This window comes from Loxodonta africana, chromosome 5 (assembly GCF_030014295.1).
Source record: "Loxodonta africana isolate mLoxAfr1 chromosome 5, mLoxAfr1.hap2, whole genome shotgun sequence".
NCBI lineage: Eukaryota > Metazoa > Chordata > Mammalia > Proboscidea > Elephantidae > Loxodonta > Loxodonta africana.
The window spans coordinates 133,685,818-133,702,748 of NC_087346.1; the positions used below are offsets into that span (position 1 = coordinate 133,685,818).

The 16,931-nt window shown below is 37.7% G+C and overlaps 1 protein-coding gene across 6 annotated transcripts in view; it reads right to left on the reverse strand.

Annotated features, from left to right (window-relative positions):
- Positions 1-16,931, reverse strand: part of RBPJ (recombination signal binding protein for immunoglobulin kappa J region) — a 121,062-nt gene that overhangs the window by 68,089 nt on the left and 36,042 nt on the right. For 2 of the 6 annotated variants that reach the window (XM_064285987.1, XM_023549779.2), the window contains exon 2: positions 6,210-6,387. The exons of the other annotated variants lie outside the window; for them this stretch is intronic. In XM_064285987.1, coding sequence (XP_064142057.1) covers positions 6,210-6,226 — 17 coding nt within the window. In that variant the 5' untranslated portion in view covers positions 6,227-6,387. The remainder of the gene's footprint in view (positions 1-6,209; positions 6,388-16,931) is intronic. 6 annotated transcript variants of the gene reach the window in all.

The window sequence follows — 16,931 nt, forward strand, 5'->3', positions numbered from 1 at the left end:
TTTAACAAACAGAAATTTATTCTCTCACAGTTTAGGAGGCTAGGAGTCTGGCCAGGAACCAATTCCAGGGAAGGTTTTCTCTCTCTGTTGACTCTGGATGAAGGTCCTTGTCATCAATCTTCCCCTGCTCTATGAGCTTCTCAGGCATAGGTACCCTGAGTCCAAAGGACGTGCTCTGCTCCCATCGCTATTTTCTTGGTGATATGAGGTCCCCCCGTCTCTCTGCTCTTCTCTCTTTTATATCTCAAAACACAATCCAATCTTGTAGATTGAGTCTTGCCTCATGAACATAACTGCCACTAATCCTATCTCATCAACGTCACAGAGACAGAATTTACAACACACAGGGAAATCACATCAGATGACAAGATGGTGGATAATCACACAATACCGGGACTCATGGCCTAGCAAAATTGATATGCATATTTTTGGAGGACGCAAATCAGTCCATGGCAGTTGGCAAGGAGGGGAAAGGAAGCTATTATCAATGGAAAAAGAACAGACTGGTAATAAGAATTCTGACACATTATAAAAACTGTAACCAATGGCATGAAACCATCTGTATAAAAATTTTTAAAGGGGAACCTAATTTCCTGTGTAAACTTTCATCTAAAACATAATAAAATATATTGAAAAAATAAATACACAGGCAAACACACTTAAAAAAAAAAACTATGCTCTAGGAGACAAACTTATCGAAAAAAAAAGAAGACAAGTTGCTATCATGTATAATGATAACCAAAGAAAAGGGACACAGCTTTGAAGAAACAAATGCCACAAAGTATCAGAATGAAACCTTCCGCTCTCCACAGGATAACTGCCATGAGGTGAAAAGCGGAGAGGTTGGAAGCTAGTAAATCTGACTGAGGGGAAAAAAGAATCAAGCCTCCTATGACGAAAAGCCAAGCAATGCTATTGAAGAGTAGGATAATCTGAGATGTGACAAGGGGCAGCCAGGGCTGGGAGAATTTTTGGTAAACACAGTAACAGAAAAAAGGAATTCAGCTCTCCCATCCTCAGAATTAACAGGCTCTCATTCACTGCTTCTACCTTTGACAACATATGCCTGCACACATAAGCACAAAGATGAGCATCCACCATCTGGGTAGTTAGCCCACTGCTTAGTTCAGTTACTACTTTCTTTACTATAATTTCAAAACGTAATTTCTAAGGATCATATTCAATTCAGACCAGGAACTATGCAAGTTTAGCTCGATTTCTAAAGAACTGGCATAAAAATATCAACTATGTTTATCTTTTACCCTCTTCTTTTGGCAAAGAATTCTTCCATTTTTCTACTCCCAAGTGTAGAAAACTAATGTACAAATTCCATTGCTATGAAACAATTTACCAGAAGTCTTCATCCCGTTATTGTTTTCTAGGGAGGAGGAAGCTGTATTTTAGACACAATCTACCGTCCTACTTTGAAGCCTTGTATATTTTAAAATATTCACCAGAAACTGTGATCATCCTTAATCAACCTATAGAGCATATATCTACTATTGAGGAAATTGTGGCAGGTGCAGCCACTAATTCAAGAAAAATAAAATTTTAAATGTTATTGAAATCCTCACAAAAACAGAAGCTTTAACATTCGACTATCTTAAATATACTAAATATATCTGATTTATTCTTAATTTTTTCAACATTAAAGTTTACATTTACCTTCTGAATTAAAGAAACACCTATTACCTGAAAAGGTCCTAACGTATAAAGAATGGGAAAATGAATTTCGTGGGTTTTAGGGTGTACCATCAGGTTTTTGTTTTTTTTAACTGAATAGGTCACTTTCATCAATGTAAATTAAAGAGTAAATTCCTCTACAACTAGGAAATATTGTAGAGGTTTTACTTTTCTGAACCTTTAAATACTTGTCAGGACAAACAAAACACATATACATTCATAAAATAACATAACAAAACACAAAGTTTCAGAGATAATTAATTGTTCCCTACCATCAGAGAGAAGACTATTGATCTCATAGTACTGTCTGAAAGCTTCTGTGGCTGAGGTCACTTTGGCCATACGGTTTTATATGACCGGGTTTCACAAGGTTTCTCAGTTGATCATTAATAGAACTTCTGTCCTTATAAATATCTAAGAGAGTAATTAGCCAACTTTTTTGTATGACAATTCACAGTAAGAAAAACATTTTACAGTGCTGTCCAGTACAAATATATATCAACATATCACTGAAACAAAGTTTTAGAAACTTGCATTGTAAAATACATTCAAGTCATTTTTTTTTTCCTATTTTATTTAATTTTTTTTAAAAGGGGGAAGAGGGAGAAAGCAACTTATTAAACTGAACCCAGGATGGGCTGGCAATGGCAGTTTAAAACCACTGATCTAGGAGTTGATAAACACCATGTACACCAAGAGACAACAGCATACTAGATCAACCTACCTGATAAAAGAGCCTTGGCTAATGCCATTCAAAAGCTACTGCTGCTGCTGCTGCTGCTATGTTCTATTCTCTTTTTCCTTCCTACATATTCTCCTGTAATAACCTTTACTCCAAACAAAAAGGATAGTAGGGGACCCTTGAAGGTAATGGCGATACCAATAGAATCCACAGACAATAGCTTATCCTGGTCGCTTCTCAGCAAGAGAAAGCAATATAAAACTGGTTTCACTTTTTAGGGACATCTGTCACTACGAGAGACATACGTTAAGTAGAACAAAATTAGTATCAACCAATACACGTATGTTTATTTGTTTATATGTTTATTTCAGTGTTTACTTTTTTAAAATTGAAAAAAGTTTTATAAAATAATGTTTCTATTAGATAAAATTGAATAACTACTATTGATACAATACATTGTAATTTATTTATTTTCTATATTAATGCATGTTTTAATGCTGCTTAGAACCCACTAAACTGATTTCTGGACCCACTAATAAGGACTGATAACTCCAATTTCCAAAACACAACTTTAGAAAACAAAAATTAATCTAACAGGATAAGAGGTCCATAGATCAATTACCAGCCTCTTTTTTAAAAAGTGCCCTTGAGACAATTCCAACTCATGGAGAACTGTCAGAGTACAGCTGTGTTCCATAAGGTTTCCAGTGACTGATTTTTTAGAAGTAGGACGCCTAGGCTTTCTTCCTAGCTACCTCGGAGTGCTCTCGAACCTTTCGGTAAGCAGCCAAGCGCATTAACCGTTTGCACCACCCAGGGCCTTCTTCCACTGATGAGGAAAATCCCAAAGAACTAAAAACATGAATCAAATAGTGATTGCTTATTTAACTCTAGGAAGAAGAGTAAGAGAAGGTGTTAAGACCCAGGATAAGAGGAAATATACTAGCATCTCCCCCCCACCCCCAAAAGAGTCCTGATTTCTTACATTTAATAATCATCACCACTGTCAATCTAACACTGGCTTCCTATATGCCCAGCCCTGCACTAAGTGTGTGTATAATTATTTTTATATATTATTTATACTACATTTTTACATAGTACTTATAAGGGAGCCCTGGTGGCATAGTGGCTAAAGTGCTCAGCTGCTAACCGAAAGGCTGGCAGTTCAAATCCATCTGCCACAGGAGAAAGATGTGGTAGTCTGCTTCCATAGAGATGGTTGTTGTTAGGGGCTATGCAGTCAGTAGTAACTCAGCATTTCCAGGTACAAAAGAATGAAACATTGCCTGGTCCTACACCGTCTTCATTGCTATGCTTGAGCCCACTGATGCAGCCACTGTTCAATCCATGTTACTAAGGGTCTTCCTCTTTTTCACTGACCCTTCTACTTTACCAAGAATGATGTTCTTCTCCAGGGACTGGTTCCTTCTGATAACATGGCCAGAATACTTAAAACCTCACCATCCTCATTTCTAATGAGCACTCTGGCTGTACTTCTTCCAAGACAGATTTGTTTGTTCTTCTGGCAGTCCATGGTATGTACATTCAATATTCTTTCCCAACACCATAATTCCAAGGCATCAATTCTTCTCTGGTCTTCCTTATTCACTGTCCAGCTTTGGTATGCATATGAGACAACTGAAAATACCATGGCTTGGGTCAGGTGTGCCTTAGTCCTCAAAGTGGGATTGTTTTTTTAACACTTTACAAGAAGTTTTTGCAGCAGATTTGCCCAATGCAATACATCACTTGATTTCTTGACTGTTGCTTCCATGGGCATTGATTGTGGATGCAAGTAAAATGAAATCATTGACAACTTCGATCTTTTTCTCCATTTACCACGATGTTGCTTACTGGTCCAGCTGTGAGCATTTTTGTTTTCTCTATACTGAGGTGTAATCCATACTGAGGAAACCCTGGTGGTGTAGTGGTTAAGTGCTATGGCTGCTAACCAAAATGTCTGCGGTTCGAATCCACCAGGCACTCCTTGGAAACTCTTTGGGGTAGTTCTACTCTTGTCTTATAGAGTCACTATGAGTGAGTTGGAATCAACTCGATGGCAACGGGTTTTTTAATTCATACTGAAGGCTGGAGTCTTTAAACTTCATCGGTAAGTGCTTCAAGTCCTCCTCATTTTCAGCAAGCAAGGTTATGTCTTCTGCATACTGCAGGTTGTTTACAAGTCTTCCACCAATCCTGATGCTGCATTCTTTTTCATATAGTTCAGCTTTTCAGATTAAGTCCTGGAAACCCTATAGGGCAGTTCTACTCTGTCCTGTAGGGTCACTATGAGTCAGAATTGACTCAACAGCAGTGAGTTTTATGTAGTAGTTACAAAATAATTACGTACTTTATATTTTAATATATAAATGTATTTTTATGTATCATTTTCCCCCTTCCCGCCCCCACCCTGTCATTCTTACAGCCTGTCAAGGTGAAAGAATGTTCAATTTGAAACACAGGTTAGTTGACCCCAGAGTCTTAACTACTAAGCTATAAACTGTTCCAAACGGAACATGAGTTCTTCAACTCCTGCTGTACTTTGAATACTTTGTAAACTTAAAACAAAACAGACAGATGATCAAGGGCTACCCCAGAAAGAAACTTCAAAGTTGAAGTAGCAAGTATTATAGAGAAGTATATTCTGTAGACAGTATAGGAATCAACCACCATTTCTAATCCATTATTTCAAGGATCTTCTAGGGGGCAGGTGTCATTGGACATAAAATACCTGGTTGAGCTGATTGCCTTGGGAAATAAGCAGCTGAATTTACCCTGAAACTTGAATAGACTACTGTCATTATGGACTTGAATTTAATATAAAGCAGTTTTTTCTTACATTTAATAACTAAATTTCATTAAGGATTTAACTGTTGACATGCCACAAGGGTCCTTCTATTAAATTATCTATCCATTATTTAAACTCTCCCTTCTCAACATATTTTCTTTAATTACCTAAAAGATACAGAATTTGAAGCCTGATGCAACATAAATAAACTCAGCATTTTCCTTGAGTTGTTTCCCTTCTATACTCTTAGAAGTATTTAGTAGTGAGCACAGAGTACAAAATTTGGAGGTTTTCAAGGTTTCAAATTATTACAAAATGGTTTTGACTACATCACTCAAATTAAGTTTTAGGAACACAAAAACCTTACAGATTTTTGATGGCTAAGTAGGTATTATAAAGCCTGGAATTACCATTACTAAAAAAAAAAAAAAACACAAATAACAGGACTATATGCCACAAACACATGAATGATTAACTGCACACATATACATTGGTGAATAGACCACCAGCATGGTATTAATAAGGAATCACTCATTTTCCTCTCAGTGAAAACTTTTTTGTAAAAAAATAAAAACAAGAACAAACTATAAATGGCCCAAATTATTATTGTGTTCAGTCAAATTAATACCCCAACTGAAGAATTTATCTAGCTGTTTCCTGTTCAGACTACCATCAAATGATAGCACTGCAGAGAAACTAGTCCATGACGTAACCCAGAAAGATAATTACAGACTAACACATGAATAACCCCTAAACTATTTGGTTAAATTATAATCCCAATAAAAAATCTAAAGAAAATATTAAAACCTAAGGAATATATCTACTCAGGTGCCTTCTATAACCACATCTCAAAAAGAAAAAATGAAAAGATTTAATTATAAAGCTTGTGGTGTATCTGTGTGTGTGCATATATACATAAAACAATATTGCCATAAGTCAATAACCACATTTGCAGTCTAAATATTATAGTGTCTTAAAAAATGCAGTAATTGTAGAATTGTAGCTGTTCATTCTATCCATGACCTTGGGGGTCATTAGGATATTTCTAAAGCATACCTTTTAATCCACGCCATGGTACTTCAAGAACATGTTAAGGTAAGCCACAGTTTCGAACACTTCGATGCACCTCAAAACACCTCAGCCAGTGTATCTGTATCATTCTCCTTTTGAGATCATAATGGCTCCGAAGAACTATAATGCTTCCATTTGAATGATAGTCTCATAATTTCAATAACTTAAAAAACAAAAACAAAAAATAGGTCTTAAGTGTTGGTATGTTAAACTACTGGTGCACTGTGTTAACTGCTGCCATGACCAAAAAAAAAAAAAAAACAAGCTGAAGCTACTACTATGTAACACAGTCGTTTTCAATGTGAACTCTTGTATGAATGGGACGGAGTACATGCTTAATGGTCAGTGACAGCCCTTGCTTTACGGAGATCTTACTTTAGAAACCTCACAAATCTCTTTGCCCCACCTATTTCTTCAGCTTTCTTTTCGAAGAATGAAAATAAGTTACAAAAGGGTCTGAACACTTGGTAGGTATCAGGTCAGTATCCAAACGACCAACTACATCCTACTCTGTTAAATGAGAGCTGGGAATCACCAACACACCTGTATAAAAGCGGATTACGGCAGGGGTTCCTTCCAACAACGCTCCTCCTGGTGTTAATGTTACTAAATCATTTTCATTCCAGGAAAGCCATTAAAGTGAAAAGAGCTTCAGTTGCTAAAGTATACAGTGTGCATATAACCAAGTTTTACTGCCTCTCTGTGATTGCCTTGCCAGGTATCTATCTGTCCTTCCCTCCTCACCCTATTTCACCTTTCTTACATAAAAACATAAAAAATATTTAATTATTAAAATGATACGTTAGGTATACCTATGTACACATATATCATTTAAAATCTACGAAGAATTTACAGTGCTTTTGTTTCAAGTTTGATACTATGTAATTACAATAAAGAATATTTAAGCTACAGAAAGAAAGTAAAAGGAACTGATAACTTATCAAGAGATACACACACATTTACTGGCATAAAACAATTAAAAGTACTTTAGAGTAAGTGATTAGGAAACTTTTAATTAAAAAAAAGTTAGTCATAAAAAGGATTTTCAAGAAAAGAAAGCAGATGGGAAAGGTTCTGCTATACTCCAGGTATGTGGAACAGCTCACATAAAGGCCAACAGGCAAGGAATGGAAGTTTCCCAGTTTAGGGCTAAAAAAGAGCATGTGCTGCGGAGAAAGTGGAAACAATTTCCTATTTCACAGGGTAGAATCAACTGATGAAAACTTTTTCAAGTTCATTGTGAGAACATATACTTCTGAGATGTGGGTTTATTACAGCTTACGTGGAATCCAGGGTCCCTAGGTGGTATAAATGGTTTGCACTTGATTGCTAACCTAAAGGTTGGAGGTTTAAACAAACTCACCCAGCGGTACCGTGGAAAACAGGCCTGGTGATCTGCTTCCATTAAGATGACAACCAAGAAAACTCTAGACAGCAGTTTTACTCAGCAACACAAGGGGTCACCATGAGTTGGAATCAACTCAATGGCAACTAACAACAACAATAGGGAATGCAGATTATAAAATACAGATCACTATTCAGAAAGCTGATAACAGTGGCAGAAGTGTATCTAGGAAAGAGCTCTACCAGAGTAGATGGAAAGAAATGAAGAACAGAAACAAGGACCCTAGACCAACAGAATCCCTGCAGCCACAATCATCTTTCTTAACTGATCATTTGACCAGTTAGTGCAACATCCTGCCCCCTTCCCCATTCCTGCTTAAAACCACTAATGGCTCTATATACGTGCAGCACCTCCTACAAGGACATTCACATAGCTTCCTAGACTCTGCTCCTCCAAGCAAATGTAACCTTCACACAACTATCAGGTTAACACTCTTGAAGCACAGCTCTACCCTTGCACAGAAACAATAATGTTAACCACTGGGAAATGACGCAAGATATAAATACATTTTTCAATCTTTAGATGTCACTACTTCCTTTCATCAGTTTATCTAAAGCCTAGGGTTGAAGTATGTTCTCATAACTTCATTCAATTTTTAGAACCCATTTTACAGATGAGAAAACAGACTCTATGGTCATGACTTACCTAAGAAAACAGAGTAAAAAAAAAAAAAAAAACTAGAACTCAAATCTAGATTTTCTAGCTGAAATTCCAGCATACTTTCTACCATAATCTGAGATTACTGGAGGAAGGCAATGGTGCTGGAGCTAAACTGACAGCATGCTGACAGCCATGCTAAGCAGTTTACATTATTTGACTTCATTCTCATCTACTATCCATTAAGACTGGTTGTCTCCTTTTACAGGTGAGGAGACTGAGGCACAGAGAGATTAAAGTAACCTGCCCAACATCAGACATAAGGGACTGAAAGTGGTGGGATATATTCAATCTTCCATCTGTCTAATTCTAAAACCCATCCTTATATGGCTACAACAATCTATCTCCCAGAAGAAATCAAGTCCAACACAGTTTATTTTTCAACCTGGCTGATACAGCAATAATTTTATAAATGCTTCTTAAACACAATCAATGTATAAAACTGTTTTTAACTATGTTTTAGCAAGAGACTACACATTTACTAAATAGCTACCAAAAAGGATCAGAATCATCGTCACCGAAATTAGAAACTCCACTTGATTCCAACAAATGAAATCCAGTACTTCCATCAAGTTATACATTTGAAGATCTTTTAAGGTTGGCTTGAATAGCTAGCAATTAGTAATCTAGGTTTTAGGTGATAAAAAAAAAATGAGCACGAGAGGTATTTTCCTTAACAGGGTGCAATGCCAAGTTTTCCCAATTTGATCCTGTTTCATGGACTGATAACCAGTCTTCTCCTCATGGGAAGAGAAACCATCTATCAGCTGAAGGAAGTGAAGCTACTCAGTCAGGTTATCAGTGATGATAAACATAGAAAAGCAGATGCACAGCCCTCTACAATGCTTCAAAGCATGATTAAACTGAAGGAGTAACAAAAAGCACTAGGAAAAAATTAAACAGGAGACTCCCAAGCAACTACAAGATCCATTCACAGTGCATTCCAAAACTAACTACAGAACTGACAAACTGAACTACTACGCCAATGTCTGATAATAAATTAGATGAATCCAACAAGAAACCGATTTAACACCATTTTTTTTTTAACTGCCAAAAGAAACAAAATCTTAGAGCACTACTATTACTATACTTGAGGGTTCAAAACTATGACAGTTAAGAAATTAAATGGTCATTTTTTTTTTTTTTTTTAAGTATCTTCAACAATAACAATATAACTCTTCTGTATAACTCATTTTGAAGGAGCCCTGATGGCACAGTGTGTGGTTAAGTGCTTGACTGCTAACTAATGGACTGAACCCACCAGCTGCTTCACAGGAGAAAGCTATGGCAGTCTGCTTCCGTAACAATTTACAGCCTTGGAAACACTATGGGGGCAGTTCTACTCTCTCCTATGGATAGGGTCGCTATGACTCTGAATCAACTCGAAACAATGCGTTTGGTTTTTTGGGTGTATTGTAATTCATTTTAAAAGCATTAACGGTCAAATACTGAATTATAATAGGAACGTCCATCAGAAATTCTGATGCGCATCTACATATCTTTTAATTGAAAAAAATTTAAACAAGTTTTGTCATTTGGAAACTATCTTGTTATATTAATTACAAAATGCAATCAGTGAAGCACTCAGCTATTAATCGAAAGGTTGGTGACGCAAATCCGCCCAGAGGAATCTCAGAAGAAAGACCTGGCAATCAACTTCTGAAAGGCGCACAGTTCTACTCTGACACACATGGGTTGCCTGAGTTGGAGTCGACTCAATGTCAACTTGTTTGGTTTTTGGCTTACTATCAAAAGTATGAAATCTCAATATTCTAGGAATTTCAACTCTAGTTTTGCCAATGCTAATTAATATTTCAAATCTTTAGAGCTGAACCTGGTTTTGAGTAATTTTCAAAGACTCTTTTCTAGAATTATGAACTATTTTGACTCCCACCTTGATGTTGTTGTTAGGTGCCTTCAGTTCCAACTGATGGAGACCCTGTGTGTAACAGAACGAAATGTTGCCCCATCCTGTGCAATCTTGACAAAAGTAGGTATGTTTGAGCCAACTAATACAGCCACTGTGTCAATCCATCTCATTGAGGGTCTTCCTTTTTTTCACTGACCCTCTACCAAGCATGAAAACCTTCTCCAGGGATTGATCCCTCCTGATAACACGTCTGAAGTAGGTGGGAAAGTCTCGCCATCCTTGCTTCTAAGGAGCATTGTGGGCATACTTTCTCCAAGACAGATCTGCTCATTCTTCTGGCAGTCCACAGTATGTTCAATATTCTTTGCCAATACATAATTCAAATATGTCAATTCTTCTTCAGTCTTCTTTTTCCTTGTCCTTTCTCATTTAAACACTGAGGGTAGCAAGGAGGTCAAGGACCTAGGACTACGAAACTATAGGTACTTAGAAGGGAGGATGGTGAGACTTCATCTTACATAGTTTTGACACTTTTACAGATTGAATTATGTCCCCCAAAATGTATGTTAATTTGGCTAGGCCATGATTTCCAGTATTGTGTGGTTGTCCTTCATTTTCTGATCTGATGTTAATTTTCCTATGTGTCGTAAATCCCAACCTCTATGTTAATGAGGCAGGATTAGAGGCCGTTATGTTAATGAGGCGGGACACAATGTTCAGGGTTATGTTGTATCTTCAATCTCTTTTAAGACATAAAAGAAGCGAGTGGAGAGAGAGGGGGACCTTATTACCAACAAGAAAGAAGAGCCAGGTGCAGAGTGCATCCTTTGGACCCGGGGGTCCCTGTAGTCAGAAGCTCCTAGAGCAGGGGAAGACTGATGACAAAACCTCCCCCAGAGCTAGTGCCCTGAATTTGGACTTCTAGTCTCCTAAACAGTGAGAGAATAAATTTCTGTTTGTTAAAACCATCCACCTATAAAAATTATTAAAAAAAAAAAAAAAACAAAAAACCATCCTCCTGTGGTATTTGTGTTATAGCCGCAATAAACTAAGGCAGACATGTTATCGGGAGGGACCAGTCCCTGAAGAAAGTCATCACGCTTGGTAAAGTAGAGAGGCAGCAAAAAAGAGGAAGACTGTCAACAAGATGGACTGACACAGCGACTGCAACAATGGGCTCAAACACATGGCAACAATTGTGAAGATGGCGCAGGACTAGGCAGTGCTTCGTTCTGTTGTACACAGGGTCACTATGAGTCAGAACCAACTCAATGGCACCTAATAAAAACAATCCAAAAGACACTTATGACCTAGCAATTCTAAAAGATGGAACAGCTAATTTTACTTGGGGGGGAACTCCAAAAGTAAGCTCTCTTTTTGAAACATATATCCTAATTTTCAGAAACATTAATATAAGCTTCTTATCATCAAAGTGGAGCCCTGGTGGCGCAATGTTTAAGAGTTCAGTTTGAATCCACCAGCCATTCTTTGGAAACCCTATGGGGCAGTTCTACCCCGTCCTATAGGGTCACTATGAGTCAGAATCAACTCAACAGCAATGGGTATCATCAAAGTGCCTGATGATGGTGCTCTCAGAGTAGCAAAAATCCTCGGTTCAACCAGGGACAATAGTGCATTTCTTTTTCTCAAGAATTCTAGATGGCTCAGTATGGAAAGGTGTAACTTAAATATAAATATACACATGCATACATACACACACAAACTATCCTTTTTCAAATGGATTAGCATTAGCAAACTTGAAACAAACACACATACTGCTGTCACCTCCCTAGGACCCCAAAGCTAGAAAGGTGGGAAAAGGGGAGAGGCAAGTGCAAGAACAAGTGGTTCAAAAGGGCTGAATAAAGGATGTTAGGGAAGGAAAAATAGTAGTAAAGTAAGTAAGCTCATCAACACTATGTATTTATTCAAAACAAGCTAATCAACAGAAGCTTCTTTCCTTCCTCGGATTTGAGAAGGTACCAAGTAAGTAATGCTAAAAAGCCTGACTCAAATTTACATCTACTTTTTTGGTATATATTTATAAATATGTTTACAGGTGAACTGAGTCTCTCCTTATCACCGTCTTTCTCCTTTTGCTTAGCTGCTTAGGTGAGTTCATTTATTCTTTAAAATAAAACTGTGATTTTTTTTTTTTTTAAAAAGATTATGAGGTTATGAGTGATAAAGAATGTGCCAATCAAGCCGTGGATGTGGAATCAGGTCACACAATTAGAAATTTACTAGATGTGTAACTTCTGATAAGTCATAACTTCTGTGGCAACAATACCAGGATAGAGCTGCAACAGTAACGCTTCAAAGAGATATTGCAAAGCACAGAAAACAATGTCTGCCACAGGTGGCATAAATGCTTATTGACTCAGAAGGCACAATTTGGTAAATAGTTACCGCTAATGCTGCAATTCTAAAATCAAAATACTATAAATTCTTTTCCCAAGAATTTTTAATTTAATGTCCGAGAAATGTTTTAAGTTAAAAAAAAAAGTTTCCACTCTCATTTTTATTCTGATTTTGTGAATGATGATTCAATCTGAGGCTTTAATTCATGCCTTCAAGTATACTCCTTTCTCTTAAATTCATTAGTTTGACAGTGACTTGAACATCTACAGTTATGTTAGTCCTTTTTTAAGCACTGGAGATGTATCAGTGTTCAAAACTAGACAAAAATCTTTGCCTCCATAGGACTTAAACTGTAATTAAAATGTTAGATGGTCATAAATACTATGGAGAAAATCAGAGCAGGAAAGAATTGGAAAGACAGGGGCTGGGGCAAAATTTTAAATAAGCCCTCATAGAGGTGATATCTGAGTGAAGATATGAGGGAGGTGGTGAAAGGGAGGACTGCACATAGAAGGAATAAATGGTAGGGCCAAGGGCACTGAAACAGGAACATGTTTCAGTAATATAGCTAGGAAACCAGTGTGGCTAGAACACGGTGATCGCAAGAGAGAGCAGTAGGAAGGAGATTGTCTACGTGTGCACGTTCTTAGGGGCAGCATAGAACGTGTAGGTCTTGAGCTTTTTTAGCCCAGGTCTTGAGCTAAAGAAGATCTCCATCTGAGCAGAGGAAGAACAGGCTGACCTTGGATGCTTTGTTGAGGAAGATATTGACGAGGCAAAAAGCAGGAGAAACCAGTTGGGAGGCTAGTGCAACAATTCAGGTTAAAGATGAGGGTGGCTAAGATCAGGATAGAAGCAACAGAAGTGTTCAGAGGGGAAGAAATTTCGGATATATTTTGAAGACAAAACAAACAAGATTTTCTGGCACACTGGAAGCATAGCTGAAGAAAAAGGAGAGTAATGATGACTCCAAGGTTTCTAGCCTAAGCAGCCCAACAGACAGAGATGCTACTTAGCTGAGACGGGGAAGACTTCAGGAAAATTGGAGGAGGAGGTACCAGGTTCAGTTTTGAACATAATAAACTGGATATGCTGTGACAGTCTAACAGAATTTATTACGGTTTATTAGAACTTTCTGTAAAGAGTAGGGAATGCGACCAGTCAAAATTAGTCTACCTCACAGTCCTCGTATGCAGTAGATTTTTAAAATCCTGATGAGTTAAAAGTATATATTGCTCATTAAACAAGTGATATACATTTCATAAAATAGGGACGAGTGGGTTGCCATCAAGTAGATGATACCTGCCAACTGTCAAGCTGACTCAAATCCAGATAACTTTGTGGCAGTAATTTTCTAATTTAATTAAAAATATGAACAATAAGGGGAGAATAGGTATATCAGGGTGGTTCCTTTTTAATTCATCATTACCCAAAAGGTTGGTAGCATGAACCCACCAGCCGCTTCATGGGAGGAAGATGTGGCAATCCGCTTCCATAAAGATTACAGCCTCGGAACCCCTATGGAGGAGTTCTACTATGTCCTATAGGGTCACTATTGAGTCAGACTTGACTACATGGCAAAGGTTTCTTTTAATATCACTTAAGTTATTTCATCATATACAGGGGCTGTTTTTTTTTTTTTTTATTTACCGAATAATTCAATTTTGTTTAAAGCAGTTCTTCAGTATTCTCTGTTTTGGGCACTTCAGTACATAATTTGATAAGTACTACTTAATCCTCACAATAAACCAATGATTATAATTTTAAAATCCTAGGTCTTCTAAGTCCAGTTAACTTTGTACTACATCTTTGAGCGTTATGTCTACCACCAAGAGGATAAGCATTTCAGGACATTCTTCCAAGTCATGACATATGTGAATTGTACAATTTACAAACAGTTAAGGCCTCAGCTGCTAACTGAAGGTTTGGCAGTTCAAACTCACCTGCGAGAGAAAGATGTGCTCCCATAAAGATCACAGCCTAGAAAATCCTATGGAGCAGTTCTACTCTGTCACATGAGGTCACTCTAAGTAGGAATCGACTCGACGGCACCCAACAACGAGATCTTCTATAACATCCTTATGGTAATAAACACTTTTCTAACTGTGGATCTAAACATGAGTACAATGGTTTGTAGATTTATAAAACTCAGTTTTATTGTATTCACTCCAATAACCAGGCAGTTTATTCTCCAATCACTTAAAAAACAAACAAACCCAAACACAGCTGATGGAAAGACATCAGCAGTGGATGGTAACTTGTTTTTTTCCTTATGTTTTGGTATATTTTCTAAATGTTCCCCTTGTTTTACCCCAAACTTATTTCTCATTCTATTTTTATCTTCATAAATGGCACCACCTATCTACCCAAATATTTGATTTCAATACCTTGAGCTTTCTCCTTCCCACCCTTATTCATCAAGTCTTACAGACTGATTTTAACTGTGTAGCACTGCCTGTGTCTGATGCCTCCCTTTTATTTCTAATGTCAATGCCCTCGTTAAGATCTTCCTTGCAGCATACTATCTTTGTTACAGCCTCATAACCAATCTCCCATCCTCAAAAATCCAGCCGTCAAAAACAAAAAAAACTAGGCTTCACAATTGTTGCTAGCTATTATTCTCCTGAAGGAAAGCTCAGGTGTAAAACCTGTTCAAAAAGCCCTCATTGTCTATTCGTCTAAAGTTCTCAGCATTGCATTAAAAAAAATACTTTGCAAACTGGTCCAACTTACCTTTCTGGATTTATCTTCCACAAGCACCTCCTGCTTCCTATACTCTGCACAGATTCTTTGTTCACTCTTTCCTCACCATACCCTAGGCTCTCCTGCTCCATCCTTTACTCACACTTCTCTACCTGGACAGAATTCAATTCCTGTTGCAATTTATTCATCAATTCTCACTATCGTTATATATAGATGGGTGTTAAGTTAATATGGGCTTTTGGAGAACATATGACAGCATCAAGACTTAAACATATATATTCTTCCTACCAGCTATTTCACTTCTAAACATCTGTCCTGCAAAAATATACAGGTACACAAAGATATTTACTACAGTGTTGTTCCTAAATTAAAGAAGCATCTAGTTACATGCCAAATGGGAGAGACTGCTACAGCTGGACTAAACAAAAAGCTAAGAAGCTTCCTGAATACAACCAAATGCTTTGAAGGCCACAGTAGCATGGACAGGAGTGGGGGGTCTATGGTTTCAGGGGACATCTAAGTCAACTGGCATAACAAAATGTATTAAGAAAATGTTCTGCACCCCACTTTGGTGAGTGGCACCTGGGGTCTTAAAAACTAGCAGGCAGCCATCTAGGATGTATCAATTTGGTCTCAACCCACCTGGAGCAAAGCAGAATGAAGAACACCAAACACACAAGGTAAATATGAGCCCATAAGAGCCCACGAGACAGAAAGGGCCACATAAACCATAGACTCCATAGCCTGAGACCGGAAGAACTAGATGGTGCCCAGCTACCACCAATGACTGCCCTGACAGAGAACACAACAGAGAAGCCCTGATGGAGCAGGAGAATAGTGGGATGCAGATCTCAAATTCTCATAAAAAGACTGGACTTAATGGTCTGACTAAAACTGGATGGACCTCAGATATCATGGCCTCCAGACCCCCTGTTAGCCCAAGACTGGAACCATTCCCAAAGCCAACTCTTCAGACAGGGATTGGACTGGACTATAAGACAGAAATTGATACTGGTGAGGAGTGAGCTTCTCAGCTCAAGAAGACACAAGAGACTAAACAGGGTGAGATAAGAAGGCAGAGGGAGACAGGAACTGGTTGAATGGACACAAGGAATACAGGGTAGAGAGGAGGAGTGTGTTGTTACATTAGGGCAAGAGCAGCTAGGGTTACATACAAAGATGTATATAAGTTTTTGTATGAGACTGACTTGAATTGTAAACTTTCACTTAAAACACAATTTTTAAAAAGGGGAGATTGCTATATACATTCTGTCTGTATTATGGACATAGACTACCACACAGAAGTCCAGAAAAAATATTCCTAAATATATAATGATACCAAACCAAAACCAAACCCAGTGCTGTCGAGTTGATTCTGACTCATAGCGACCCTATAGGACAGAGAAGAACTGACCCACAGTTTCCAAGGAGCGCCTGGAGGATTCGAACTGCCAACCCTTTCGTTGGCAGCCGCAGCACTTAACCACTACGCCACCAGGGTTTCCAAATATATAATGATAAGAAATCAAAAATTATTAAATAGCAAACACAATATGTAACATACTAATGAAATATGAGCCCACTGATCCTGAAAAAAAAGGGGGGCCACTCAAACTATAAACATGTATTTATATATGGATCTAAATATGCAGAAAATGGTCTGGAAAAATATATTACAAAATTTTAATGGTGGTTACCACTAGGGCAGTGG